The sequence below is a fragment of the Globicephala melas genome, chromosome 15 (assembly GCF_963455315.2).
Source record: "Globicephala melas chromosome 15, mGloMel1.2, whole genome shotgun sequence".
Lineage (NCBI taxonomy): Eukaryota > Metazoa > Chordata > Mammalia > Artiodactyla > Delphinidae > Globicephala > Globicephala melas.
Genome location: NC_083328.1, coordinates 57,274,444 through 57,301,511, shown reverse-complemented (window position 1 = coordinate 57,301,511; position 27,068 = coordinate 57,274,444). Strand labels below are relative to the sequence as shown.

The 27,068-nt window shown below is 50.6% G+C and overlaps 2 protein-coding genes across 6 annotated transcripts; one reads left to right on the top strand and one right to left on the bottom strand.

The window, feature by feature from the left end:
• Nucleotides 1-148: 148 nt before the first annotated feature.
• Nucleotides 149-5,252, bottom strand: PCED1A (PC-esterase domain containing 1A). Of its 3 annotated transcripts, XM_030847597.2 has the most exons (8): nt 4,787-5,252; nt 4,357-4,501; nt 3,748-3,827; nt 3,401-3,639; nt 3,156-3,306; nt 2,792-3,059; nt 895-1,164; nt 150-546 (listed from the first exon to the last, which is right to left on the bottom strand). In XM_030847597.2, exons 2-8 carry the CDS (start codon nt 4,478-4,480, stop codon nt 299-301), a joined length of 1,380 nt encoding a protein of 459 aa, XP_030703457.1. In that variant the 5' UTR covers nt 4,481-4,501; nt 4,787-5,252; the 3' UTR covers nt 150-298. The 3 variants fall into 3 exon arrangements, with proteins under 3 accessions (XP_060140791.1, XP_030703457.1, XP_030703458.1); XM_060284808.1 differs by lacking the exon at nt 4,787-5,252 and having other exon boundaries at nt 149-546; nt 3,748-3,949; nt 4,357-4,482; XM_030847598.3 differs by lacking the exon at nt 4,787-5,252 and having other exon boundaries at nt 2,792-3,038; nt 4,357-4,769.
• On the top strand, nt 4,812-26,812 carry VPS16 (VPS16 core subunit of CORVET and HOPS complexes). 3 transcript variants are annotated; one of them, XM_030847594.3, is made up of 24 exons: nt 4,812-5,383; nt 20,232-20,320; nt 20,564-20,661; nt 20,749-20,877; nt 20,958-21,102; nt 21,227-21,342; nt 21,443-21,565; nt 21,696-21,751; nt 22,131-22,220; nt 22,317-22,411; nt 22,563-22,639; nt 23,096-23,227; nt 23,322-23,449; nt 23,580-23,615; nt 23,808-23,916; nt 24,080-24,214; nt 24,310-24,418; nt 24,509-24,606; nt 24,689-24,796; nt 25,118-25,195; nt 25,292-25,461; nt 25,543-25,639; nt 26,311-26,414; nt 26,530-26,812. In XM_030847594.3, exons 1-24 carry the CDS (start codon nt 5,331-5,333, stop codon nt 26,672-26,674), a joined length of 2,520 nt encoding a protein of 839 aa, XP_030703454.1. In that variant the 5' UTR covers nt 4,812-5,330; the 3' UTR covers nt 26,675-26,812. The 3 variants fall into 3 exon arrangements, with proteins under 3 accessions (XP_030703454.1, XP_060140790.1, XP_030703456.1); XM_060284807.2 differs by lacking the exon at nt 21,443-21,565; XM_030847596.2 differs by lacking the exons at nt 4,812-5,383; nt 20,232-20,320; nt 20,564-20,661 and having other exon boundaries at nt 20,756-20,877; nt 21,034-21,102.
• Nucleotides 26,813-27,068: the final 256 nt, after the last annotated feature.

Sequence of the window (27,068 nt, the reverse complement as noted above, 5' to 3'; positions counted from 1 at the left end):
GTGTAAACAAGTGTGTGAGACAGTAGGAAGGATGCATTCAATGATTTCTAAACAGCGTGGGTTAAAAGGTCCAAGGTCGCAGAGAGCCCAGAGGCAGCCTCCCCAGCTTTTAAGATCATGGCTGGGAGACCTACTCCCTTACACAAAAAGATGCTACTCTGTTCTTCCATGCCTTTATTGGTGACAGCAATGGACAACAACAATGCCAGGCATAGCAAGATACCCTGGCCCAGCACCTGGGGTGGGAAGCAGGCACTGCAGGGCCACTGGCACATTCAGCTCCAGCATAAGATCCACTCTACCCAGGCCACGTCCCCGAATGGGGAGGAGGCCATTTGTCCAGTTTGTATGTATGGATCAGCCTGTCTGAGTGTCTGGGACGCTGCCTGCAGGGTGCCCCTGTCCTTGGCATGTGGTAGGGGCTGGTGTGAATACAGCGTGGCATCCCCCGGTGGACGGCCAGGCCCCGGTGCTGACCATGGGGGATAGGGCTGGAGACTGGAGGAGGCAGGGGGCCAGGCACAAAGTTCACTGCGGGGCTACATCCTACAAAAGAACCAGCCATTATCAGAATGGGCTTCTGGCCAGGGTGAGCCCAGCTCTGCCTTCAGGCAGTTCTGGTCCTCCAGGGTGAGTTTCTCTGGGCTTCAATTTCCCCATTTGCAAAATGGCAATACTACTTCCCCTACTTCCAAGTCAGGAAATTGTGACAATCAATGAGCTAATTAATGAGTCTACGGATGCTGCTCCAGACTCAGCTGTGACTGAACCCAAGCCTGGGGGGCACAAGGGCTACCCAACTCCTCTCAGCCCACCTGGACACAGGAGGCTAGGATGGGGGAGGTTCAAGGGGATGCTGGGAAAGGTGTGCTGGGAGGTTGTAGAGGCACCTACCTAAGTGGGGTGGCATCGAGCAGTCTTCTGTTGGATTAAAGTTGAAGAATTCATGGGGTGGGAAGGGCTGGCCTGGGAAAAAAGGGGGATCCTGGGGCAGGAGTGGAAACAGAGGAGGTGGGGAGGGCTGAGGAAGAGGGTAGGGAAAATGCATGGGAAGGGGTAAAGGAGAGGGTGGGGGCAAGGCCAGCTGCTCCCTGAAGGCTGGGGTCTGCCCCTGGCTCCCCTGGAAGAGATGATCCGGCTCTGGCCAGTCCTCAATCCATGGGTCTAGGAATGGGATGGTTGTTTTAGGTAGGCCTGGGGAGCCAGGCCGCCCTGAACTGTGGCTGTCCACACTTCTAAACCTCTACTCCCTCCTCTTGGAGAACACAGCACCCTCTACTTCCTACACAGGTTTCCTCATCCCCTCTCATTTCAGGCCAAGCCCAAGCTGCACTCTTTCTTCCCTGCCTGTCTCAATAGTCAGTGGATTTGCCTTAGTTCTGACCTCATGCTCCCCTCCAGTCTCCTCCCTCTGTTGCCCAGCTCCTGTATCTTTAGCTTTTTCCTCTCCCAGCTCCTTGCCACAGACCAATAAATAAGCTTAGTAAACCTTCTCTCTTAAAAACAAAGATCCTGTCACTTCCTTCTCCCAGTAGGCCCTTGTTCCTTTCATATTTCCTCCCACAAAGAGTATTTTGCCCAGGTGCCATTCTCTCCATCAACTGCTCACTACCTCTTTTAACCCTACTCCACTCCTTCAACACTTATCCTATGAAATGTAACCACTTCCTCACTTCCTGACAAGTCACGTGGCCAAGAGCCTCTGTCCTCCCTGAAAGTGACTCTACCCTTGTCTCCTTTTGTTTCCTCCATCAGCCCCTCTTCCCTTCCAACTCCAAAACATGGCTATTGTTTTGCTCTTTCCGTCTGTTCACATTCATGCCCTCAGCTGCCATCTCCCTGCTGGGCATCACTGACTCGAAATCTACTCAACATCTTCACAGTACCTCAAAGAGATCTGCCCTAACCAAACTCACCAACTCATCCTCCCACCCAACTCTTCCCTTTGATGTTCCTATTTCTGTGGCTCCAAACTGGATTCAGAAGACCTGAGCCACGATAAACTAGCCTTACAACCTTTAGAGCAACCCTTCATTTGTTGGGGATCAGTTCTCCAACTGATTTAGATGAGATTTAGTTCTCACCTAAAAAAACAAAGAAATTGGACTATTATATAATCAAGATCCTAATTCACTTCCCTGATGCTCCAACTCCAGGCTAAAAGTGACATTCTTGACCTCTCTATGCCCTCACATCCCTTAATGCTACTACAGCCTTCTAACATGACTCGTGTCTCCAATTCAATAAACACTATCCTGTAGGTAGTATGTACACAGCAATTGTCCTAGACAAGTGGCTTAAAGGGATGAGTTGTCAACAAGTGAGGCAGGAACCTTAGCCTTGGAGGACACGATCCAGGGCAGAAGCAGACATGGAACAATCACCCACGACGTTCCCTTTATAAGCAGGCAGGAACTGAGGGGGTGACAGCACCAGCCAAGGGGCTTCGTTGTTTCTGCCACACTGTCTGGATTACCTTTCCTCTGTTTCTGCCTTTCCACCCCCCACATCTACTCCTGTCTAAAAGTATTCCCATTCCTTTTCCGTTTATCTGTAGCATAAGGGTCTCTGACATGCTGCCTTATGTGCTCAATGCTCACTCACATACACATAGATGACCACACGGCTAGACCATACAGAAACCCAGGGGAAGGAAGGAGCACTCAGGATCCACAACGGTCCTTCAAGGGGCCTCTACTCCCCTTGAGGATCTCTGTCCTGTTGTTTATGAGCCCTATGCTTTGAGGGCCCTCTTTGCATCACTACCGTCCCCACTTGTGGTAGGGCTCACCATGGGGATAGTCACGCTTTGGCAGCTCCACACCCCAGGCATCAGCCACGTGGGTCAGAAGCAAGTGTGAGAGGTGGCGGTGGGCATGCTGGTCCCAGTGGACACCGTCCCGGTGACGGTGCTGTACTGCATGCCGGAAATGAAAGTGGAGATCCAAGACATCGAAGCAGTGGTCCCCAGCCAGTGTAGCGCTGTAGAAGTTCCCTTCAACCACATCCCGCCGCAGAGAGCCTGCCAGGGGCTGGAGCTGAGTGATAAAGTGCAGCATCTAAGAGCCACAGAATGAAGCAGGTTTGGAAGGGAGGGTCCTCTATCTACCAGTCAGCTGCCCCGTCCTCTATCCTAAGGGGCTCTGGTCACTTGCCTCAGGCAGAAGGAAACCCCCAGTGACACGCTCTCCTAGGGGCATTGCCATGTTCCACACCAGCAGGCAGGAGTCTGGCAACACCTGGTCCATGCGCATGAACACCCGCTCCAGGTTCTCTCGGTAGCTCTCCATCGAGCAGCGGCCATACCTGTTGGGTAGCACAAAGGGTGGGCAAGAGCACAGGGGTGGGTGGCCTCTGAGCCATACCTCCACCCCTGGTTTCCCTCTCCCCCCGCCCCAACCTGGAGAGATCCCAGAGGCAGGAGTTGATGATCACCAGGTCCGGGGCAGGCCCATATGTCAGCTCCTCCAGGATTCCCTCGAGGTACTCGGAGTAAACGCGGGTGAGGAAGTAGAAGCGTACAAGGTGGTGGCCAGAACCCGAGCAGAACTGGCGGACCTCTCGGTACTGTGTCCCGTTGTGCAGCTCACCCAGCTGACCCCCAGCCATCAGCTGGTCCTGTTCAAAGCTCAGCTCCCCCTGCCCACCCCCCGACCCAGCTGGTCAGACCCATGCCAGGGAGGAGGACCCTACCAGGCCAGAGTCTGTGTCCACCCACCACTGGCATGGCCACCAAGCTTCCCTCACCTTGGCTTTCAGCTGGGCGGCTGTGAGCAGTGAGTCTTTCTGGAGCAGAAGCACCAGGTCTTTGTACACAGCCCGCTGGACTGCAGGGAGACAGAGATCCTGCGGCTGAGGCAGGCTGCACTCCACCCCAGCTCCTTCCAAATCCAGGCCTCCCATCTTCCCAGGGCTGGGGCTGCCCAACACCACCTTTGTGGAGTGTTGACTTAGAGACAGAAGAGAAGGTGAGGTTACAAAGTCCTGGCACTACCTCTGTTCCTTCTAGCTGTACATCACTTCTCAACTCAGTATATAGTGACCCAAGATCACCTGGCAGAAATAAGTCAGCCAAGTCACCCAAGAGACAGACAGCACAATCCACTGCTTCCATGAGGGACATTGTGGGGGACTGTCAGGAAGAAAAATGCTGAGCAAGGATGGGGTGAAAAGCTTGACAGGCTACATCTGTCAGGACACCTGTGTAAGGCGTTAGGGAAATAAAAAGAGAAAACCTACTGGACTGTTCCAGACTAGGTATCAGGAAGGAGATTTGAGATGGAGGCAGAGGGTTCAGATGCAGAAAACAGGCTGCAGGTGTGGGACCGGGAAGTGTGATTCTAGAAGGGCACTCACTTGAGTCCCCCAAGATAACCACGAACTTGTTGTGTAGCAGCTGCTGGACTTCAGAGGCCTGGAATTGGACCATGGTGCTTCCCAGCGGGCGGCGCGCTTCCTCGTTCTCCAGACAGAAGACCATGCCGCCGCCAACAACGACGGGCTGCAGGGTGGAGACTCAGGACAGGTTGGCTCCAGGGCCCACACGGAATAAACGAGACCAGCGGCGGCCCCTTCAGGGCTGCTCTGGGCTACAGGGACCAGGTGGCGTTAGCAGAGTGGGGCCCATGGTGGCGCCGGTCTCCATTACACTTGGCACATGAGGCAGGAGGTCGCCAGGCCCGCAGGGCTCCAGGACACCGAGGCGCTTCCCGCGCGGTGCAGCCCTGCGCCCCGCCACGTGCCCGCCGCCGCCCCGCGCATGCGCGCGCTCGCTCGCGCCAATTACCGAGTCCCGGGGCGCCGCGCCGTTCACCCGCGACCCGGGCAGGCCCGCACACCGCGCGCCACTCCCGCAGCGGGGTCCGGGCCTGGCCTCATGTTCCCGCGCCCGAAGAGGCCGGTCGCTTCAGCACAGCCTCTGCCCAGCAGAGCCCGTGCGTCCCGGTTAGCGGTCGGTCCGCAGCCCGACGCCCAGCACTCTCCATGCGTGAGTCGCGGAGGCCCGACAGCGCCTGGGCCCTCCCCGCCCCGGGCTGCGACACTCACAACTCCCACTTCCGGTCACCCATGTCCTGCTCTGCCCGACCCCCCAACGCCCGAGGGGACAGGAAGGCAGCAGGGGTGGCCGCCGTGGGGAGTAGGAGCCAGGGCCGGGCCCACCCAGGCGTGGGAGGGGCACGGCGGCGGCCAAGTGCAGCCGCCCACAGCGGTGACGGCCGTGGCCGCGGCCTCGCCACGTGACCCGAACGGGCGGAAGCGGAAGTGCCTGCCTGGAGCCCGCGCTAGGTGCGTGTCCCCTCGGCGCTGGCTGGCTGCCACCTGCACCAGCTATGGACTGCTACACCGCGAACTGGAACCCGCTTGGGGACTCTGCCTTTTACCGGTGAGCCGCCCCGCCCTGCCTCCCACGGTCTGGCTTATCCCGCTCGCCCGCCGGCTTGAGTCTCCGAGCGAAGCCGGACGCGCGCGTCGCGGTCTCTACGGCGCTGGGGTCCGCCCCTCGCCGGCTCTCCCGCGGCGTCTACCACTTAACACACAGCCACCTAGGGCCGGGCCTTCCCCTTCTCCGGAGAAGGAAACTGAGGCAACCGTAGTGGTCACACAGGTAGCGGCACAGCCCAACTGAAGCCCAGGGCTGTCAGCCTCTGGAAGGATGCTCAGATCACGTTGAGGGTGGCCGCCCACGGGTGACAGTGAGTGATCGGTCTCCTGCCGGGAAGTGCTGCTGAAGTCAGACCAGGGGTGCTCCTACGGGGGCCTGCTTGCACGGCGGGCGGGGTAACAGTGCTGACCAAGGCCGGGAGAAAGAGGCGAATCGCCACTAAATCCAGAGGCAGCACGAGTGAGGACCCCCTGCTAGGGGCAGCCCTCTTATGGGAGTCGTGGAGTCCTAAACCACTAATCTTTCTAAAGTGTAGACTGATCACATCATTACCCTAATTAGGATTTTTTCCAATGACTTCTCTTCTTTGAAAAACAAAGTACAAACTCCTCGTGTTATATCTATAAACGGGCCTTATTTGTCTTTTCAACTTCGACTTCAATTTCTTCAACTCCTACCCAAATCTGTGTTCCAGTTGCACAGAACAGGATCCCAACACATCATGACGTTTCAGGGCTCCCTGTGTTCACACCAGCCTGCAGTTCCTTCTGTGAGCACTGCCATTTCCCTCTTTACTTCACTGGAGAATTCTTACTCATCCTTCAGGACTTAGTTTAAGGGTTCATTCTGAAACCTTCCCTGATTTAAGCCCAACAGACTTGACTTTCAGCTGACTTTCCTTTGGGTCTCACAAGACCCAGTGCTAAGGTCTGTTATGTATGGCACAGTAGGGCAATGTTTGTATAGGTTTCTTCTGCTAAACCAAATTCCTTGAGGGCTGAGAGCATTTCTTGCATCTCTTTATCTCCAGTGCATATTTAGAACAGTGCCTGCTATGTAGTGGTTGCCTAATAAAGTTTAAAAAAATACTTTATTGATTGCAACTAAAGATCACAAAGGCATCTCGTTGGGGTCTTATTTCAATAGAAGACAACTGTTAATGCTAGTGAAACTATATACCATTGTTATTCACATGTTAAAACTTTTCACTGTAATCTTTAATACACAAAATGTCAGCCCTTAACACTTCTGAGGTGGACAAATGCCTTGATGCAATTTTTAGAGATCTGTTGCATTTGTTGTTTATTTCTGATTCTTATAAATGTGCCTGTACAATGTGAAAAAAGTTGCAAAAATAAAAATCAGGGAAGTCAGTAGGAAATAAGTGATTTAAACTTTTTGTGGAGAAGGGTTGTCAGTTGACATAGGTAGCGTGTAATTTGGTGTTTACGACACAGCATATACTTTTAAAAATATTAACTTGGGGCTTCCCTGGTGGCGCAGTGGTTAAGAATCTGCCTGCCAATGCAGGGGACACGGGTTCGAGCCCTGGTCCGGGAAGATCCCACATGCCACAGAGCAACTATGCCCGTGTGCCTGCAGCCCGTGCTCTGCAGTGGGAGAGGTCACTGCAATGAGAGGCCTGCGCACCTCAGTGAGGAGTGGCCCCCGCTCACTGCAACTAGAGAAAAGCCCGCGAACAGCAATGAAGACCCAACGCGGCAATCAATCAATAAAAAATTAATATGTATTACTTTTGAAAATATATGTTGCCTACACAGGCTTATTAAATAGAGTACTGAAAATGGTGACCTCATTGCCATAGAACTCCTGGTTATCATATGAAGTCTTAGCTTTGTTTATACACCAATAAAATTTTACTATCTTTTTTTTTTTTTTTTGCTGTATTGGGTCTTCATTGCTGTGCGGGGACTTTCTCTAGTTGCGGCAAGCAGGGGCTACTTTCATTGCAGTGCGTGGGCTTCTCACTGCAGTGGCTTCTCTTGCTGTGGAGCACAGGCTCTAGGCGCGTGGGCTTCAGTAGTTGTTGGCTCGTGGGCTCTAGAGTGCAGGCTCAGTAGTTGTGGCACACAGGCTTAGTTGCTCCGCGGCATGTGGGATATTCCCGGACCAGGGCTCGAACCCGTGTCTCCTGCATTGGCAGGCAGATTCTTAACCACTGGGCCACCAGGGAAGTCCCTCAATAAAGTTTTAAATTAGTGTAAATGTTGAGTACATGCTATAGACATGATCTGCATGGCTAGCCTACCCTTACCTGTACTGTACCGCCAGAAGGGAGTAGAGGTATAAGCCTTGCTGCAGACGATGTGTTGCTCTTGGTAATGGGTGTTGAGCCTTTCTATGTACTAGACGCCATGCTAAGTACTTTATGTGTATTAAATTGTCTAAGTCTCACAGCCCCATGAGGTAGGTATCATTATTTTAACCCCATCTTACTGATGAGGAAACCAAGGCACAGAGAAGTTAGGTGACCAGGTTACACAGATAGTGGAGCCAGGATTTGAGCTCGGTCTTCTTCTAGAACCTGTGTTAAAGCATAGGGTTTTTGTTTTTAAGTAGGAAAATAAAATAAGTAGAAAATATTTTAGGTGCAGATACTAGGTTTATTTGTATTTGTGCATAACCTTATGCCAAGACTTAATACATGTTCAAATAAGTGAATGAATGATAAACAGGGTGGCGGACATTTCAAGTCCTATCTACAGGATGGGATTCTTTTGCATTGGAAGTAATGTTCTGGAAAAATCACTAATTTGGGAGGGCAAGGAGAGGTAATGGTGATTAGTTCTTATGAGGCTCCAGAATTTTAACCATTTTTATTCTAAAAACCCAGTTTGAGATAATACCATTAAATAATTTTGCCCAACCCTTTGCCACACTGAATGTATATTGGGCCAATAAAAAGACATGGACCCTTTCTGCCCTCAGAACTTATAGCCAGCAGGGAGACAGTTGATAACCACTAATGACTCTGTATTTGTTTGATCATAAGCAGTGAGGTAAAGGAGAGTGTAGGGTCCTCAGAAAGCATATAACAGATTGGTAAGTCAGAAGAAAAGAAGACTTTCTGAAGGAAACAATACCCCATCCAGGAGATGAGTAGACCTAGGTGCAGGGAATGGGATCCAAGAAGAGCATATACAAAGGTCCTGAAGCGAGAGAGACAGGGACACTCTCAGTGACCTAAATAGAGAGAGCCAGTGTGGCTGGAGTGCCACAGACAAGGAGACAGGGTAAGAGACCACTTTATCTGAAGACCAGTGAGAAGCCTAAGTGAAAGGATTGATGTGATTGGATTTGCAGGATGTGTGTGTGTGTGTGTGTGTGTGTGTGTGTTTTAAGTTCCTCCTGGAGGCAATGGGGGGACAAGTTGGAAGGGGCAAGCAAGAATGGAGACTGGTTAGGAGGCTGGTGGAATAGACCAAGGAGAAGTTGATGGTGGTGAGCACTGGAGATGGAGAGAAGGGGACCAATAGGAGAGATATTAAGGGGGTAAAATTGAAGGACATTGTGATGAGTTGCATTTAGTAGGGAGGAGGAAGAGCAACAAATCGAGGATGACTTGGATTTTTGGCTTAACATAATGAGAAAGGAAGAGTGAGTTTGGTGGGGAAAAGGGTGAGCTTGGTGTTGAACACAGTGTTTCAGGTACTTTATTTTTTAATAAATTTATTTTTATTCATTTATGTATTTATTTATTTTTATTCTTGGTTGCATTGGGTGTCTGTTGCTGCACACGGGCCCTCTTTAGCTGTGGCGAGTGGGGGCCACTCTTCGCTGCAGTGTGCGGGCTTCCCATTGCCGTGGCTTCTCTTGCTGCAGAGCACCGGCTCTAGGCGTGGGGGCTTCAGTAGTTGTGGCTTGTGGGCTCCAGAGCGCAGGCTCAGCAGCTACAGTGCACGGGCTTAGTTGCTCCGCGGCATGTGGGATCCTCCCAGACTGGGGCTCGAACCCGTGTCCCCTGCATCGGCAGGCAGACTCCCAACCACTGCGCCACCAGGGAAGCCCTTAGAAACATCCTTTATGGTGAAGGAGACCGAAGATACATTTCGTACTTGTGGAACTCTTCGTAGAAGAGAGGTTGACTGTTTTAGTTGGTTTTATGGCTTTGTACGTTTGTCTGTTTTGCACGTATAAACGTGAACATTAAAAAAAACTGTGGTTAAATGCACATAATATAAAATTTACTATATTATTCATTATAAAGTACAATTCAGGAGTGTTAAGTATATTCACATTGTGCAGTCAATCTCCAGAACTTTTTCATCTTGCAAAATTGAATCTCTAGGGCTTTCCTGGTGGCGCAGTGGTTGAGAGTCCGCCTGCCGATGCAGGGGACACGGGTTTGTGCCCCGGTCCGGGAAGATCCCACATGCCGCGGAGCGACTAGGCCCGTGAGCCATGGCCGCTGAGCCTGCGCGTCCGGAGCCTGTGCTCCGCAACGGGAGAGGCCACAACAGTGAGAAGCCCGCGTACCGCAAAAAAAAAAAAAAAAAAAAATTTGAATCTCTATACCCATTAAATGATAACTCCTCATTCTCCCATTCCCCCAGCCCTGGCAACTACCATTCTACTTTCTGTCTCTATGAATTTGACTACTCTAGATAGCTCATACAAATGAAATCATACACTATTTGCTTTCTTGTGGCTGGCTTATTTCATTTAGCATACTGTCCTCAAGGTTCATCCATGTTGTAGAATGTATCAGAATTACCTTCCTTTTTAAGGCTGAATAATATTCTTTTGTATGTATATACCACATTTTATTTATGCATTCATCTGTCAGTGGACACTTGGGTTACTTCCACCTCGTGGCTATTGTGAATAATGCTGCTATAAACAATGGTGTACAAATATCTCTTCGAGACCCTGTTTTCACCCAGAAGTGGAATTTCCGGATCATATAGTAATTCTGTGTTTAATATTTTGAGGAATTATCCTACTGTTTTCCATGACAGCTGCACCGTTTTACATTTCCAGCACAAGGATACTTTAGTAGTATTTATTTTTAAGGCAGGCTGGAGTCAAGGGATTTCGGGGGTGATTGTGGTCTCTCTTCGGGGCCTGGGGATTTTGGAACTGATGGATTATTCCCCAAGGCTAGACCTGATGCGCTTCTTCCTCCACAGTGATCTGACAGCTCAGCCTGGACAGGCTGGAGATCATCTATTTTCACACAAGCTCTTCTCTTACTGCAGTGGACTGTGCTTTTCCAGCAGTTCAGCTGCACTGCAGCAGGGATTTTGTCACTGTTTCCCGGAGGGGGCTGGAATTGAGACTACCATACCTGCTAGATTTAGTGATTTTCTGGTATTAGACCCAGGGTCCATTTACTGCTGCTCTGGGGATTTCCACTTCCAGGACCTGCAGGTAGAGGAGAAATATGTAGCTGACCTTCCTCACGGAAGATATGGCCTAGCGTCACAGAGTTCTCACCTCTAGACTTTTCTGAGATGCTGCTCTCAGTCTGTCCATCCACGCCCCAGGCCAACCTCGAGGCATAGCTTGAGTCACCTCACTGTCCCTGAGAAGCCTTCTTTACCTTGAAGGCTTGAAGAGGTGGCCCATGCTTTGCTGCTCTTCGCTCCCTGACCCTTACTCCTGTACCCGTATGCTTCTTTCCCACCCCAGTCTGTGTCGATGCTAACCTCCTGGACTGCAGCGAAAGCCTCCTTGGGTCTCTCCTGCCAATCGCTGACTTCACCTTGTGCTTCCCAGAGAGCTGGAAGTCATTGCCTAGAAGAGTGTGGGGTTCCCCTGACGAAATCTGCCTGTTGTGTTGCCAACCTGCCGAGGAGGTGTGCCCCGTCTCCCTGCCTTCTCAGAAACCATGCGCCGTCCATCCACCCTCCCGCCACCATAGGTTTCTCCAGCTGTTGTTACGCAGGACCCCCTGCATCAAGGTCACCTGAGGTGCTGGCTGCACGCAGCTTCCTAGGCCAGATCTACTCCATTATCTCTGGGTTGGGTCCTAGGAATTTGATCTGTAGTTTAACAAGCAGCCAGGTGTTTCTTTGCTGCAGGAAAATTTGAAGACCTCTACATTGTTTTCCACGATCCTTACCCCCAAGGGCTCCCTTTCAGACCTCAACCTCTATATTCAAATCTCCCCATCCTAACAAAAAATAAACTTCCCTATTCAAAAAATAAACAAGTCCCTCCTCCTCACCTCACCAAAGGTCTGAAAACTGCCACCTATACTTGCTTCCATTTTCTCTCTTCCCACCTATCACTCACTATGGTCTGACCACCCTCTTCTCAGTGACATCCTGTTACTGCACTGGACACAGCTCAGGCCTCATTTGAGCTTGACTGCCTGGGGCATTGGATAGAGGTGACCTCCCTTTTTTCTTGGAATTTGTATATAACTTTTTACAGTGAAAAATTTTAAATGTACAACAGAGTAGGAATAGTAGAGTGAATACCCATAGCCATTGTTTAGGCTTAAAAATTGTTATTGTGTTGTAATACATTTGCTTCAACTACTTGTAAGTTTAAAAAAATTTAAGAAAAAGTTCAAATATACGTAAATGTTCTAAAAGTAGTGTAGTGGACATCCATGTGCTCATCATCACCCAGCTTCAACAAATGTCAGCACTTTGCCATTCACTTTTCATCTACCCGCCCCCCATCCCTCAACACACACACACTTTTTGGGACCATTTAAAAACAATATCCAGACATCTTTTCAATCAAATACATTTTCTGCTATATTTTAAAGTAAATTATAGGGCTTCCCTGGTGGCGCAGTGGTTGGGAGTCCGCCTGCCGATGCAGGGGACACGGGTTCGTGCCCTGGTCCGGGAGGATCCCGCGTGCCGCGGAGCGGCTGGGCCCGTGAGCCATGGCCGCTGGGCCTGCGCGTCCGGAGCCTGTGCTCCGCGACGGGAGAGGCCACAGCAGTGAGAGGCCCGCGTACCACAAAAAAAAAAAAAAAAAAAAAGAATATAAAGTAAATTATAGTCACACCTTAAATGTGTATTACTTTGAAAAAAAAAGACAGTTTCCTAGAAAACTATAGTGTTATTTCACACCAAACAAAATGAACATTTAATATCATCTAGCAACCAGTCCTTCTTCAGACTTCTCCAGTTGTCTTCAAAATGCCTTTTTATAACTGGTTTGTTCAAATTGAGACCCAAATAAGAATTATTCATTTGCTTACCCACCCCACCCCACGCCCGCACTGCGTGGCTTGCGGGGAATCTTAGTTCCCTGACTGGGGATCGAACCTGGGCCCCCGCGGTGAAAGTGCTGGGTCCTAACCACTGGACCACCAGGGAATTCCCTGCTTATCTCTCTTAATTAAGTCTCTTGTAAACTTGAACATTATCATCCTTACTCTCACCCCTACCCTTTGTTTTCATGACGTTGACTTGTTTTAGAGACCTAGTCGCTTTCTGGATTTGTCCCCTTGCTTCCTCGTGGTGCCTTTGAACTTTTTTCTCTATCATAGCCTGTATTTCCTGAAACTGTGTGTTAGATCTAAAGGCTTGATCAGATTCAGGTTGACATTTTTGGCAGAAACACCTTGTACAGTGATGTGTGTGTGGTGTTCATCTGGAGGCATCATTGTATCGGGTTGTCTGCTACGAGGGAAGTTGAGATTGACAGGTAGTTTGGAGGCTGATGGCCACATCCTCACCCGTTTTCCCTCCTGTGACAAGCAAGTGGTCTGTGGAATGTGACACAGTTAATATCACTGTGATTCTAATTAGGAGACAAACCATACAGTGATTAAATAGGGGAAGTTTAGTATAAAGAACTATTAAACAGTGATAACAAAGTAACTATAAGATAAAATAAAACTGTCCTTTCCTAGGGCTGAGGAGAAAGGAAGGACAAGTTGGGGGGCGGGGAATGCCCTTCTCAAGCTGGGGTTCCTACCTCGCTGGGGAAGGTATAGTTGCAGCCCACTGGATGGTGGGGGAGTTGCTGGTTTGCCTGGGCCAGAGCTGGTCCACAGTCACTGGACAAGCAGGAAGCAGCCCTCCTGGGCACAGATAGGGCACAGGTGAGCCATAGCTGGTGGCCAGGTTCATGGGCTTGCACAGGGGGCACCAGTATGAGCAGGAGACCTGGAGCATGCCGTGTCTTGTGGAGAGAACCACGGGAAGGTGGATGCCAGTCCAGGCCAATGCTGTGAGGTCACCAAGGGATTGTGTGTTCTGGGTGCATGGTATCACCAGATGTCCTCATACCCACACTGCTGACTGACCTTGCAGCTGCTGGAAACAGCCAGAGACACCCCTCCTCCTACAATATCCCTTTACTACAGGGCCCTCTACTGAGAAAGCTTAACATCTAGCTCTCTGTGGAGCATGTATTGAAGGATGAATTTGGAGCTGGGAGGCAATAATTTGATAACTGGCACAGTCCATTCTTTGGCTGATCAGCTTCCACAAGTGCCCTCTACACTTCAACTCCCTCACAACAACAAAACAACTTTATATTTCTGCTTAACAAGATACCATCCTTCTTACAAGTAAACTTCTTTTTCCCAAAGTGAGAAGACATACAGTCTTAACAGTCATTGTATCAATCACTATATTAGTTACTCCTCAAATTGAATTACAGTCCCACTGAATATTCTGTTACCTAAAAATTGAATTTTAAAGTTAACCTCTAATAATTTGTGTATAAAATAAAAATCGGAAGGAGAGAAGATAGTGGCTGGTATATATATATAAACGCATGCATACAACAAACACAGAGAAAATACACAAAGTGGCTATAGTCTTCATTTCTGTAACTGGTCACAAGATCATAGTATCTATGGCTTCCTTTTTCAACTACCCATCCCATATTTCCCTTGCTCTCAGCCAGAACCTTCACTGCTCTGCTCTTTACATAGTGAAGTGACCCAAACCTCAGTCATTCTGCTTTTTTTGATTGCTGAGGTTTTTCATTAACCTTTTTTGTTAGACACGGAAGTACTAAGTACTAAGTACTAAGATCCCCAGAGGATCCCTTGGGTTTCAGACAGTCCTCCTTGCCTCCATTGTGTAGCAGCAGCTTGATTTCCCCTTGGCCATCAGGATAATCACTTCAACCAGTAAATTAACCCCATTTTCTTGGCTGTTGTTTCAGTGGCATAAGGAGCCCCAAATAGCAAGGTAGCACCCTTTATATATATATATATATATAAATATAAATTTATTTATTTATTTTTTGGCTGCGTTGGGTCTTCGTTGCTGCCTGCGGGCTTTCTCTAGTTGCGGCGAGGGGGGCTACTCCTCATTGCAGTGCACGGGCTTCTTATTGCGGTGGCTTCTCTTGTTGCGGAGCACGGGCTCTAGGCGCGCCGGCTTCAGTAGCTGTGGCACTCAGGCTCAGTAGTTGCAGCACACGGGCTTAGTTGTTCCACAGCACGTGGGATCTTCCTGGACCAGAGCTTGAACCCGTGTCCCCTGCATTGGCAGGCGGATTCTTAACCACTGCGCCATCAGGGAAGTCCCCAAGGTAGCACTCTTATCTTCTAATTCAGTGAATCCATAGTTGTGTCCCCTGGTGGAAACATTCTCCCCTTGGAGACTAAGCTCTCCAAACCAATAGGTCTCAAAGTTAGTGAAACTGGAAGCAATATTTTAATGAGAGTCATTAGGTGTAATAGTGAGAGGAGCCACTCCCACTTCCACTCCTTGATTCCAGGTCCCCCATATTCTGACTGTGGAGGAGATAATACTATATAATGGTCTCTGATGCAAAGCATAAGCTTGCATCCTGTAAGACAGGGCCCCATACTTTTAGGATACTGTCTCCCAGTGGGTGCTTTAACTGAGTCGTCAGTACATTTAGACCAGCCACTTCTGGGTAATGGGATATATGGTAAGACTTGTTGATTCTATGGACCTGAGCCCACTGCTGCACTTCCTTTGCTGTGCAGTGAAGTCCTTGATTAGTCGCAAGGCTTTGCAGAATGCTACAACGGTAGATGAGACGTTCTGTTTATTTATTTATTTATTTATTTATTTATTTATTTATTTATTTATTTATTTTGCTTGTGGTGCATTTTAGTTGCGGCATGCGGGCTCTTAGTTGCATTATGAGGATTCTTAGTTGTGGCATGCACACGGAATCTAGTTCCCCGACCAGGGATCGAACCTGGGCCCCCTTCATTGGGAGCATGGAGTCTTACCCACTGGACCACCAAGGAAGTCCCATGGTACATGAGACATGCTGTAAGTCCACGATGGTAGGTGCTAGCAAAGGCATTACAGGTAAAGAAGACAAATCCACATCCAGAATATGTATTCCAGTGAGGACAAATCTTTGTCTCCTCCATGATGGAAGAGGTCCAGTGTAATCGACTTGCGGACTGCTCCCCCTGGGAATGGTGCCATACTGGGACCATGTATTGGTCTCTGCTCTTGGCCGATTAACCACTCAGCAGTAATGTTAGCCAGGTCAGCCTTGGAGAGGGAGGCTCCCAAGACATCTACCTCAAGTGAGAGCATAACAGGGTCTTCAAGTAGAGGAAGGCTAGTCTCCTCGGACACAGGAGGGCAAGCTACTTCCACTGGTAAGGAAGACTCAGAATGACTTGGGGGCTCAAGATTGTCAGTTTCATCTGGGTCTAACCAGTTATCTCCCTTCCAAGTTTCAGGATTCCTTTCTTTCCTAATTAGTGCCCTAACTTTCACATGTGCCAGAGAATTTAACTGTCATTGTTTAACAACCCATAAGATTAAACTCTGTCTTTGATTTTCAGCAGTAGCAGCTGTGTGACTACAAGAAATAAGAGATTCTTTTAGGCTGTTACAGAAGCTTTCTGCTTCTCAGACCGTGACTGCAGCTGAAAGTTAATGGACCTAACCTTGTCATTTTCTCTTTGTAAATGTTCAAGTACACTCAAAATAACCCATCCACACCACAGCCTTTATAATCATCGTTATTGCCATACAGTCAAGCACGTGTTTGACTTGGCATTTCACTACACTGAACTACAGGTTTGGTTAATTGTGATGCTGCTGCACGCAGTGGGTTACTAGCATCCGTTTTGCATTGTCAGGGAACACGGCACTGCACCCAAGCCCAAGCACATGACCAAACCAGTCCTCAAATCCCATCTTTAGGGGTCTGTCTCCTGGGGCCACTCCCTGCACCAATTAGTCTGGGTCCAGTCAAGAGATGTAGACTGGGCAAGTTTAATAAATGTAAGGAATTATTAAGCTGTCATAAAGAGTAACTATAAGATGTGAGAAATTTTTATATGGTAGCCTAGGGCTAAGGGAGAGTACTCAAGAAACGACAAACTTGGAAGGAGGGACCTTCCCCAGGCTGGGGTTCATTTCAGACCTCAGAGAAAATACAGTTGCAGCCCGCCGGATGGCAGTGAAGTTTACCGGTTTCCCTGGGCCAGAGCTGGTCCACAGTTGCTTGGCCAGCAAGAAGCAACCCTCTGGGGTTCAGCAGGTAGGGGCCACAGGTGAGCTGCAACTAGGGGTCAGTGGTGTGGGCGTGCAGAGGGAGTTGGGGAGCTGATGCCGGCAGCCTGGAGCACTTAGTGTCTGTAAGGCAAGCCACAGCCAGTGATTGGGTGCATGGTTGTGCAGAGGGGGTCAGTGGAAACAAGGCTACGGGCAGGGCAGTCAGTGGCCTGGCATCTTGGCATGCAGAGGGAGTAGGGCCTGGTGTAGGCAGGAGGCCAGGAATGCCATGTCTGTCCAGGGAGCCAGTCTGGGCAAGCCTTGGAGGTTGCTGCATGGCTGGTCAGAGCACCACCAGATGTCCTCACACCCTAGCTGCTGGGTGACTGCCCTGCTGGAAGCAGCAGGAGAAGCCTCTTCCTCGTGCAGTGTTCCTCCAGCGCCCTCTACTGAGGAGGCTTAACATCAGACTCACTGTGAAGGAGAAATTCTTAAAAGAATACTGTCTGTTATCATAAAACACATATGGAAGAGTGAATTTGGAGCTATGTGTCAGTGAATTGATAACTGGCATGCTAGGTCTGTTTGGATATCTATCTTCCCATCAGATCTAATCTAAGGATTTTAGTAACAAAAGGTCAAAAGAAATGTACATGGGGTTGAAAAATTCAAATAATGCAAAGGTATATAGCCTACAAATTGTCAGTCTCCCTATTCCCCTCCCCCATTCACCACCCTCTCCAAAGGTAACCACTGTCTCTCCACGCTGGCTCAGTGTGGAGGCCTATGAGAGTTCTTCTATGTATTTACACACATACGTGTGATTATATGTAAATATGCTTATAAAAATATGTGCTCAGTTTTTTATAGTGTAAGTGGATTCATATGGTTCATACTGCACTGCAGCTTGCCTTTTTTTTTACTTAACAATATATCTTAGAGGCCACTTCATGTCAACATACCCAGTCACTTTGTTAATAGGCACATAATATTCCCCAAAATGGGCATAAGTAGTTTATTTAACCAGTCTCATTTTAATGGGCATTTAAGGAGATTTTTCCAGGATTTTTAAAAACTATTTTAAACAGTGCTGCAGTGAATTCATACCTTTGTGTACTTGTGCAAGTAGTTTCATAGGTTAGACTCTTGGAAGGAAATTGCTAAGATAGAGTGCATACACATTTAAAAATTGGATACATAAGTGCTTCATTCTCTTCCATAAGGGTTGAACCATTTTACACTCCCACCAATATGTAGGAAAGTGTTCATTTTTCCACATCTTCAACAATATTCCATGTTATTTATTAACCTCTTAATTTTTTGCCATTCAGATAGCCAAAACATAAAAATAATTTTTAAATTCATATTTACTTAGTTGTTAAGTATGTCTGTTCATATCCTTTGACTATTTTTCTATTGTGTTGTCTCTACTGATTTGTAAAGGAGTTCTTTACGTGTTCTCCATGATAACCCTTTGTTACAAATGTTACAGATTTTTTCACAGTAGTCACTTGACTTTTATGTATTAATGTTTAACATACATATGTTAAGTTTTATGTGATAACGTCTATCAGTCTTTTCCTTTTTAATTTCTGGGTTTTGTGTCTTACTCTGAAAGACTTTTCCATAGTTCACATTATGAAAATATTAGCTTACATTTTTCTCAAGTTTTTTATGTTTCGTTTTAAAATATTTTCACAGTTATGATATAGCCCTTGACCATTTTTCTTTTACTTTTATTTTCATTTTTTTCACAATTAATTAGAGCTTTTTTAAAAAAGTATTTTTGTTTTTATTTATTTATTTTTGGCTGCATTGGGTCTCCGTTGCTGCGCGTGGGCTTTCGCTAGTTGCGGCGAGCAGGGGCTACTCTGTTGTGGTGCGCAGGCTTCTCATTGTGGTGGCATCTCGTTGCGGAGCACGGGCTCTAGGCACGCGGGCTTCAGTAGTTGCGGCACGCGGGCTCGGTAGTTGTGGCACATGGGCTTAGTTACTTCGTGGCATGTGGGATCTTCCCGAACCAGGGATCGAACCCATGTCCCCTGCATTGGCAGGCAGATTCTTAACCACTGTGCCACTAGGGAAGTCCTTAACTTTAGTTTTTAAGTGTATTCAATATCTGATATATATATCTGTTTTCATATTTTCAAATGTTCTTAAATATTATCCAGTATTTTCTCTTTCAGATGACATTTTTTTGCCCCCCCCAGATGAACTGTAGAATCAGTTTGTGCTTCCCTACCCACCAGAAAATTGGACTGATTTTTAATGGAATTCTCTTGCATTTATACATCCTTTAGAATATTTCTTCATGTCTTCTATATCCTTGAGTAAACTGATTTGATTTTGCAAAAAATGTTTATTAGGTTTATTCTTCGGTGTCATAGTTTTATTGCTATCAAGAGTTATATTTCTAATTAGTTCTTGCTATGGTATAGAAAACTAGTTGGTATAGAAAAAAATATATTGATTTTTGTTGATCACTTACTGAGCTCTTTCTTTCATTGTTCCATAGACTGCTTTGGATGTTCTAAGTAGACTATCTCGTTATTTGTAAATGAATAGTAGCAACCTCATTCCTTCTTCAAAATGGAAACCTCTGGGGGTTTTTTCTTAAATTATTTTGGCTAGAATGCCGAGAAGAATGTCAATAGAAAGAAATGATGGACATCTTCCTGATCTTTAACGGGAAGTTTCCTGAAATGATACTAGCCGAAACACCCTCCTTCTTGAACATTGTCTTCTCTTGGTATCCTGGTGTAGTGTCCACTTCTTCTCTGTCCCCTTTTCCTCACCTCCAGCCTTCAAATGATGGCATGCCTCAAGCCTCTTACTCTGTCTTCCCATGCAGCACGTCTCTTGGTGATCCATGCATATCTCAGATTGCAGTCATCTCGTGCCAGTTTGCCAGTTTGTAATTTCAGTTACCTCCTGTGAGTCAAGCATTCATATATTGGCATCTGCAACCCAGGACTCTCCCTAGCTCTAGGCTTACTAAAGAGCTCCTCTTGGATTTCTTTCAGGCACTGCTCACTCAGTACCTCTAAAACTGAGTTCATTATCAACAGGCGTTGAGCTGGACCCCTGGGTGTAAAGCCCATAACCAGATTCAGTGTTAAGAACCAGGAATAGAAGAAAGGCTGTCTATCCTGGGAGGCCCTCCTGGAGGGTCTTATTTCCTGCTAATGCAGGCTCAAGCCAACCACTCCACCCTAGTCCCACCTCACTTTGTGCCCTGGATATTGGCCACACAGCCTGCCCTCCAAACACCCTCTGCTCCCTCACCTGCTATCCCTAAGCATGCATGTGGTCAGCTGGCCTAGCTGTTTCTAGTCATCACCCCCCTCCCTGCCCCTTGGGGGGGAACAGATGGAGGCATTAGGGGCTCCTCTGGGGCTCAGCCCATTTGGATGCAGGATCATGACGAGTCTAATCTCTGTTTGTCACTGTGTGGGCAGGAAATATGAGCTGTATAGCATGGACTGGGACCTGAAGGAGGAACTGAGGGACTGCCTGGTGGCCGCTGCGCCCTATGGGGGCCCCATTGGTAAGTTTCCCCTCTGGCACTGCATGCTCTGGGACCGCGGGATGAACTTGGGGTCCTTGCTGTTGGGTGGTTCTTGCTGGCATATGCTACCCACCCCCACTCCACCCTACTGAGATGCTTTTAATCCTGGTTCTCGGGAGGCCTGCCACATGTGGGGCGGGGCTAAGGAGCTAGTTCATAAGGCCTGCTTCACATGGGGTGGGCCTGGGCAGCTAGGACAGAAGGTTTCTTCTCAAACCACAGCGCTGCTGAGGAACCCCGGGCGGAAGGAGAAGCCTGCCAGCGCACGGCCAGTTCTTGAGATCTACTCAGCTTCTGGTGTGCCTCTGGCCAGTCTGCTGGTGAGCACCCTGCCTGCCCTGCGGCTGGGGGCTGGACAGGGTTCTGCATCCCGAGGACAGCTTCCGGAACCTCCCTCTCCTCTGCAGTGGAAGAGTGGGCCCGTGGTGTCCCTGGGCTGGTCAGCTGAGGAGGAGCTGCTCTGTGTGCAGGAAGACGGGGTCGTGCTGGTTTATGGGCTTCATGGTGACTTCCGGAGACACTTCAGCATGGGCAATGTAGGGGCCCCAGGGGGCTGGGGAAAAGGGATGGAGTCTGGGAATCTGTGGCTCCCTCAACCCACGGCCCCTCTCTCCAGGAGGTGCTCCAGAACCGGGTTCTAGATGCCCGGATCTTCCATACTGAGTTTGGTTCTGGGGTGGCCATCCTCACAGGGGCCCACCGCTTCACCCTCAGTGCCAACGTGGGCGACCTCAAACTCCGCCGGATGCCAGAGGTGCCAGGTGAGCCCTGACACCCCTGAGGCAGCATTCACTGCCCACAAATGTGCCTCCAGTCCATGGGACCATCAGAGGCAGAAACTGTGGGCTCTGGTCAGCCTGAGGTTGTCCTCTTCCCTGGCCGCAGGTCTGCAGAGTGCACCATCATGCTGGACCACAATGTGCCAGGACCGAGTGGCACACATTCTTCTGGCTGTAGGACCTGATCTTTACCTCCTGGATCACGCAGCCTGCTCTGCAGTGGTGAGAGGCCTTGAGTGGGAGTGAACTGGAGGGACTGGGGGAGGCAGTGGGAGGCTCTGAGAAGTCAGTATCTTTGGTGTCCTCCCCGGCCCTGCCCCAGACACCCCCTGGCCTAGCCGCAGGAGTGAGCAGCTTCCTGCAGATGGCTGTCTCCTTCACCTACAGACACCTGGCGCTCTTCACAGACACAGGGTACATCTGGATGGGGACAGCGTCTCTCAAGGTGTGATCCTGGGACAACACAGGGGCACCATGCCTTGTCTAGGAAAGATCTCTTGTGGGTAGGGGAAGGGCTTTTGAACCAGACTGGTGACTGTTGAGACAGGACCATGACATTCCCTGCACCCTTTCAGGAGAAGCTGTGTGAGTTCAACTGCAACATCCGGGCTCCCCCGAAGCAGATGGTCTGGTGAGGATGAGGGTGTTATCCTGGGGGTAGAAGTGGACATAGCCTTGTCTCCTGGGACAAGTTGATTCATCCTGTCTACTGACCCAGCCAAGTGGAGCTTGAATGTTGTCTTCTCTGCCAGTGCATATTTGAGGGGCCAGTCCCCTGTGGGCCCCAGATACCCCTGGGAGTTGACAGCACAGGATGAGAGGGAAGCAGACCGGTCAGCCAGAGGAATGGGATAAGCGGCAGCAAGCCTATGTAGGGTTGTCCCAAGGCAGAGCGATGTGGGAGACATGGCTGTGGACCAGGCATCCCGTGTGTCCGTGTCCGTGTCCGTGTGTGTGTGTGTGTGTGTGTGTGTGTGTGTGTGTGTGTGTGTGTGTGGTGCTGTCCACAGGTGCAGCCGTCCTCGCAGCAAGGAGAGGGCCGTTGTGATAGCCTGGGAGAGGCGGCTAATGGTGGTGGGCGACGCACCTGAGGGCATCCAGTATCCTTGGAGGGCTGCTGGGGGTGAGGAGGGGGAAGGAGGGTCGCCTGCCCTGCGCCATCTCTGGGTGCTCTTAGGAACCTTGACCAAGCTCAGGTTCGTGCTGGATGAGGACTCCTACCTGGTGCCTGAGCTGGATGGGGTCCGCATCTTCTCCCGCAGTACCCATGAGTTCTTGCACGAGGTTCCAGGTGAGGCCCTCATAAGAGCACCGGGTGACCCAGGGCAGGGGCTCCTCGGCACCACAGCTGCCCTGGGCCGGTGCCCCGGAGTAGGATCAGGGTACTGAGGTAGGGATGAGGGTTTCCTGACCCCCTTCCCCACTTACCAATTTCCTCCCAGTGGCCAGCGAGGAGATCTTTAAAATTGCCTCAATGGCCCCCGGAGCGCTACTGTTGGAGGCCCAGAAGGAATATGAGGTAAAGCCTTGGGCTTCTCCTTGGGCCTCAGGATGCTGTCCTTCCCCTTCCCCTAATTGGCCCAGCCCATGCCCCTGCAGCCAAGTGCTACCTGTCAAGACAGGGGTCCAGACAGGACATTGGGCTGGGCTGGGCTAGAGAGAGCTGGCTCAGGTGGATTGAAGGGACATGGTGTCCTTCGTGTGGTGATAGGGAGAGGCAGGGAACCCCCAGTCTAGACACAAGTCAGGGCTCTATTGAGAGGTCTCAGGGCCCTCACAGGCAACTGTGGGCTGCTATGGGGGTGTGTGTGGGCACCTTGCGGGGAGGACTGAGTGGGCTGAGGGGATTTGGGGCCTGGCCTCTGCAGCCTTCCAAACCAGCCCATTTGAACCACAGCCCGGAGGGGTTAGGGGCCAGACATGGAGGTGTTCTCAGTCATGACGCACTGTCCCTGGCACCTTCCCCCCTCCCCAGAAAGAGAGCCAGAAGGCGGATGAGTACCTACGGGAGATCCAGGAGCTGGGGCAGCTGCCCCAGGCCGTGCAGCAGTGCATCGAGGCCGCGGGACATGAGCACTGGCCAGACATGCAGAAGAGTCTGCTCAGGGTTGGACTGGATGGCAGGGCTGGAGGGAGGGGGTGCTGGGCAAGGGTGGGCTGGCAGAGAGGGAAGCTCTCTCTTGCCCTCTGGCTCTTTTCAGGCGGCCTCCTTTGGAAAGTGTTTCCTGGACAGATTTCCACCCGACAGCTTTGTGCGCATGTGTCAGGACCTTCGTGTACTCAATGCCATTCGGGACTATCACATCGGGATTCCCCTCACCTATAGCCAGTATCCCCAAGTGTGCTGACAGGGTGTTTACTTCCAGGGGTGGAAGGGCAAGGGGATGGAGATGCCTCCTGAAGGTCCTTGGCAAATAGGACTTATCTCCCAACTGGATCCTTAACCAAATAAAATGCAGATACAAGCAGCTCACCATCCAGGTGCTGCTGGACAGGTACAGCAAGCCCAGGGTGCTGGGAGGAGGGCCGTAAGTGGGTGGGCATTACAGCCCCTGGTGTGCTCTTGTGGTCACTGCTCGTGATTCATTTCCTTGGGATCTGGGAGGCTGGAGTTACAGGCTGGGACCACTCTGCCCTCTTTCTACCCCACTTTATCCCTTGTGCCCTCCACCTCCCTTGTCTGCCAGGCTTGTGTTGCGGAGGCTTTACCCCCTGGCCATTCAGATATGTGAGTACCTGCGGCTTCCTGAAGTGCAGGGCGTCAGCAGAATCCTGGCCCACTGGGCCTGCTACAAGGTGAGGATATAGGACAGAGTTTAAGGGCATTTAGGGGCTTACAGGCCCTGGTGAGGTGTAGGAAATAAGTGTAGAGCTGAAAGGGTGGGTCCTGATCAAGGCAGTGGGGGTGGGGGTTAAGGGGTGAGAGCCAGGTTTGTGTGACACCCCCTTCGCTCTGCAGGTACAACAGAAGGACGTGTCTGACGAGGATGTTGCTCGTGCCATTAACCAGAAGCTGGGGGACACACCTGGTGTCTCTTACTCTGACATTGCTGCACGAGCCTATGGCTGTGGCCGCACGGAGCTGGCCATCAAGGTGCGGGTGCCTAGCCCTCCCTGGATGCTCTGATGTGGGTGTTAGAGGTCCCCAGGCCAGCTCCTTCTCTCTGTGCCTTCCTCCCCACCCCACAGCTGCTGGAATATGAGCCACGCTCTGGGGAACAGGTTCCCCTTCTCCTAAAGATGAAGAGGAGCAAACTGGCGCTAAGCAAGGCCATCGAGAGTGGGGATACTGACCTGGGTGAGCAGGGTTTGGGTGAGGACAAGGCTGGGGACCCTGGGCTGAGGAAGGGGCTGGGCTGGACCCTCATCCCACCTTATTGTCCCATAGTGTTCACGGTGCTGCTGCACCTGAAGAATGAGCTGAACCGAGGAGACTTTTTCATGACGCTTCGGAACCAGCCCATGGCCTTAAGTTTGTACCGACAGGTGTGTGCAGGGGGCAGCGTGGGGTGGAGCCTCCTGAGCCCTTGAGTTGGCTTTGCTGACTGCCCACCTGCTGTGGCCCCAGTTCTGTAAGCATCAAGAGCTAGAGACGCTGAAGGACCTTTACAATCAGGATGACAACCACCAGGAGCTGGGCAGCTTCCACGTCCGAGCCAGCTACGCTGCAGAGGAGGTCTGAGGGCCGCAGGGCGGGTGGGGCCCACGGGCTGGGCCGGTGGTCTGGCTCCTTCTCCAGGAGTCTAGGCCTTGAATGCAGCACATACCCCATTTGGTCCTCACTGTGGGGGGAGAGCTTGAGAAGACATGAGGCCAGGCTGGGGATTGGTCCCAGGGGAGCTGGTCTTTCCATTAGGGACAGCAGAGCCGTGTGCCCAGTGGCCAAGGCTGGCAGTGGCAACCCTGGGCACAGCGATGGGGGAGAAAACCATAGCCTGGGTGGGAGGGCCGAGGTCCTTTGTGCTATGAACTCAGGTGTCCCTTCTTGCCCTTGCAGCGTATTGAGGGGCGAGTTGCAGCTCTGCAGGCGGCAGCCGATGCATTCTACAAGGCCAAGAATGAGTTCGCAGCCAAGGTTTGTCCCGTTCTTCTCTAACAACCTCCTCTCCTCCCCTCCCGGTCTTCCCTCCTTGTCCCTCTCATCCCTGACCTGCCTTATCCTTGTCCCCAGGCCACAGAGGATCAAATGCGGCTCCTACGGCTGCAGCGACGCCTAGAAGATGAGCTGGGGGGCCGGTTCTTAGACCTGTCTGTACACGACACGGTCACCACCCTCATCCTCAGCGGCCAAAACAAGCGTGCGGAGCAGCTGGCACGTGACTTCCGCATCCCTGACAAGAGGTAGATGAGGGCCCGGTGTGCCTATAGGTCCCAGGACCCCCTGCCCCTCCTGGAACACCTCCATCCCCAACTTTCCCACAGGCTCTGGTGGCTGAAGCTGACCGCCCTAGCAGATCTGGAAGACTGGGAGGAGCTAGAGAAGTTTTCTAAGAGCAAGAAATCACCCATCGGCTACCTGGTGAGATGGGGCCCTCCCTCTACCCCACCTCCAGTGAGGTAGTACTGGGGAGAGGGCCAGGCTCAGACAGTCTGTTCACACATCTGTTCAGCTCTCCCGCAGAGCTAGTGGGAGCTTCCTGGGCCAGGCACATGGGAGGATGGGCCTGAGTCTGCCTGCAAATGTTGAGGAGGAGGGAGAATGAGCTGCTTTCCCAAAGGAGGGCCACAAGGGACACCACGTGCCTGAAGGAAAGTCCTGTTTGGGAGGGAGGGGCACAGGGAGGGCACATATGTGAGGCAGTGGAGGATGTTGAGGGGTTTGTTTTCTGTGGCAGGTGGTTCAGAGGTGTGGTGGGTCGGTGGGATAAGGGCAGCCATGAGAGAAAACTCAGGCCCTGGGAGGGCAGGAAGGTGCCTGCTGTGAGTGAGTAGCAGTGGATGGTGGAGTGGACACATGGAAATAATTGGTCCCAAAGCTCTAACAGATCTTTGTGGTAGGTTGTTTCTGCCCAAAGAATGTTGAGATCACAACTGTCGTATGTGTATGTTGGGTGGGAATGGGCGGGCATTATACAGACTGAAGGGTATATAAAATACATTGGGATAATAAATCCACTGGACTTTGCTCATAAGAGAGAGAACAGGAGGTCTCTGCCTTATCTTCCCTCTCCACCCTCTCCCTCTCCTAAGCCCTTTGTGGAAATCTGCATGAAACAACACAACAAATATGAAGCCAAAAAGTATGCTTCCCGCGTGGGTCCCGAGCAGAAGGTCAAGGCCTTGCTTCTCGTTGGGTGCGTCTGCTGAGAGCCCTAAGGGTGCTGGGTGGCTGAGCCAGTGGGCTGATGAGAGGCATGGTTTGTGCCCTTGGGCAGCGCAATACCATCTCCCCTCCTGCTGAAACCCCAGGGACGTGGCTCAGGCTGCAGACGTTGCCATCGAGCACCGGAATGAGACAGAGATGAGCCTCGTATTGTCCCACTGCACTGGAGCCACAGATGGGGCCACGGCTGACAAGATTCAGCGGGCCCGGGCTCAAGCCCAGAAGAAGTGAGGGGCCTACCTGCTCATCTCCGCAAGCCCTGGGCCTGGCAGAAGTGTCACTGCTCATCTAGCTCTTACCCCAGAGCAAAGCCTGAAGAGCTGGGGTGAGAATGAGGGTTCTGGTTGTAAATAAAGTCGAAACATTTTAGAGTACTTGTCTATGGAAGTCCATTCTAAGCAAAAGCAAGCTGGAGGCAGAACCTTCCAGATACCTCAGCAGAACCATGTGTTTGATTGTGGGGTACTAGAGAGGGAGCTTCTCCAGTGATATTTACAGACCCCTCTCCACAGTTACCAAGGAAAGTCCTCTCAAGCCCACAGCCCCTAGGAAGATTATGGGGAAAGGTGGCACAAAACATAATAAGCACCAAGTCATCAAGAACCACACTGAAAAGCATTACACA

Excerpts from the sequence above, each read along its gene's own strand:
- PCED1A (XM_030847597.2), bottom strand. The coding sequence starts at position 4,480 with ATGGTCTTCTGTCTGGAGAACGAGGAAGCGCGCCGCCCGCTGGGAAGC. Across the intron at positions 3,307-3,400 it reads TGCCTCTGGGATCTCTCCAG|GTATGGCCGCTGCTCGATGG; the intron begins GTTGGGGCGGGG and ends GCTACCCAACAG. Across the intron at positions 547-894 it reads CTCGATGCCACCCCACTTAG|GATGTAGCCCCGCAGTGAAC; the intron begins GTAGGTGCCTCT and ends GTTCTTTTGTAG.
- VPS16 (XM_030847594.3), top strand. The coding sequence starts at position 5,331 with ATGGACTGCTACACCGCGAACTGGAACCCGCTTGGGGACTCTGCCTTT. Across the intron at positions 21,103-21,226 it reads CCGGATGCCAGAGGTGCCAG|GTCTGCAGAGTGCACCATCA; the intron begins GTGAGCCCTGAC and ends CCCTGGCCGCAG. Across the intron at positions 22,221-22,316 it reads GACGCACCTGAGGGCATCCA|GTTCGTGCTGGATGAGGACT; the intron begins GTATCCTTGGAG and ends GACCAAGCTCAG.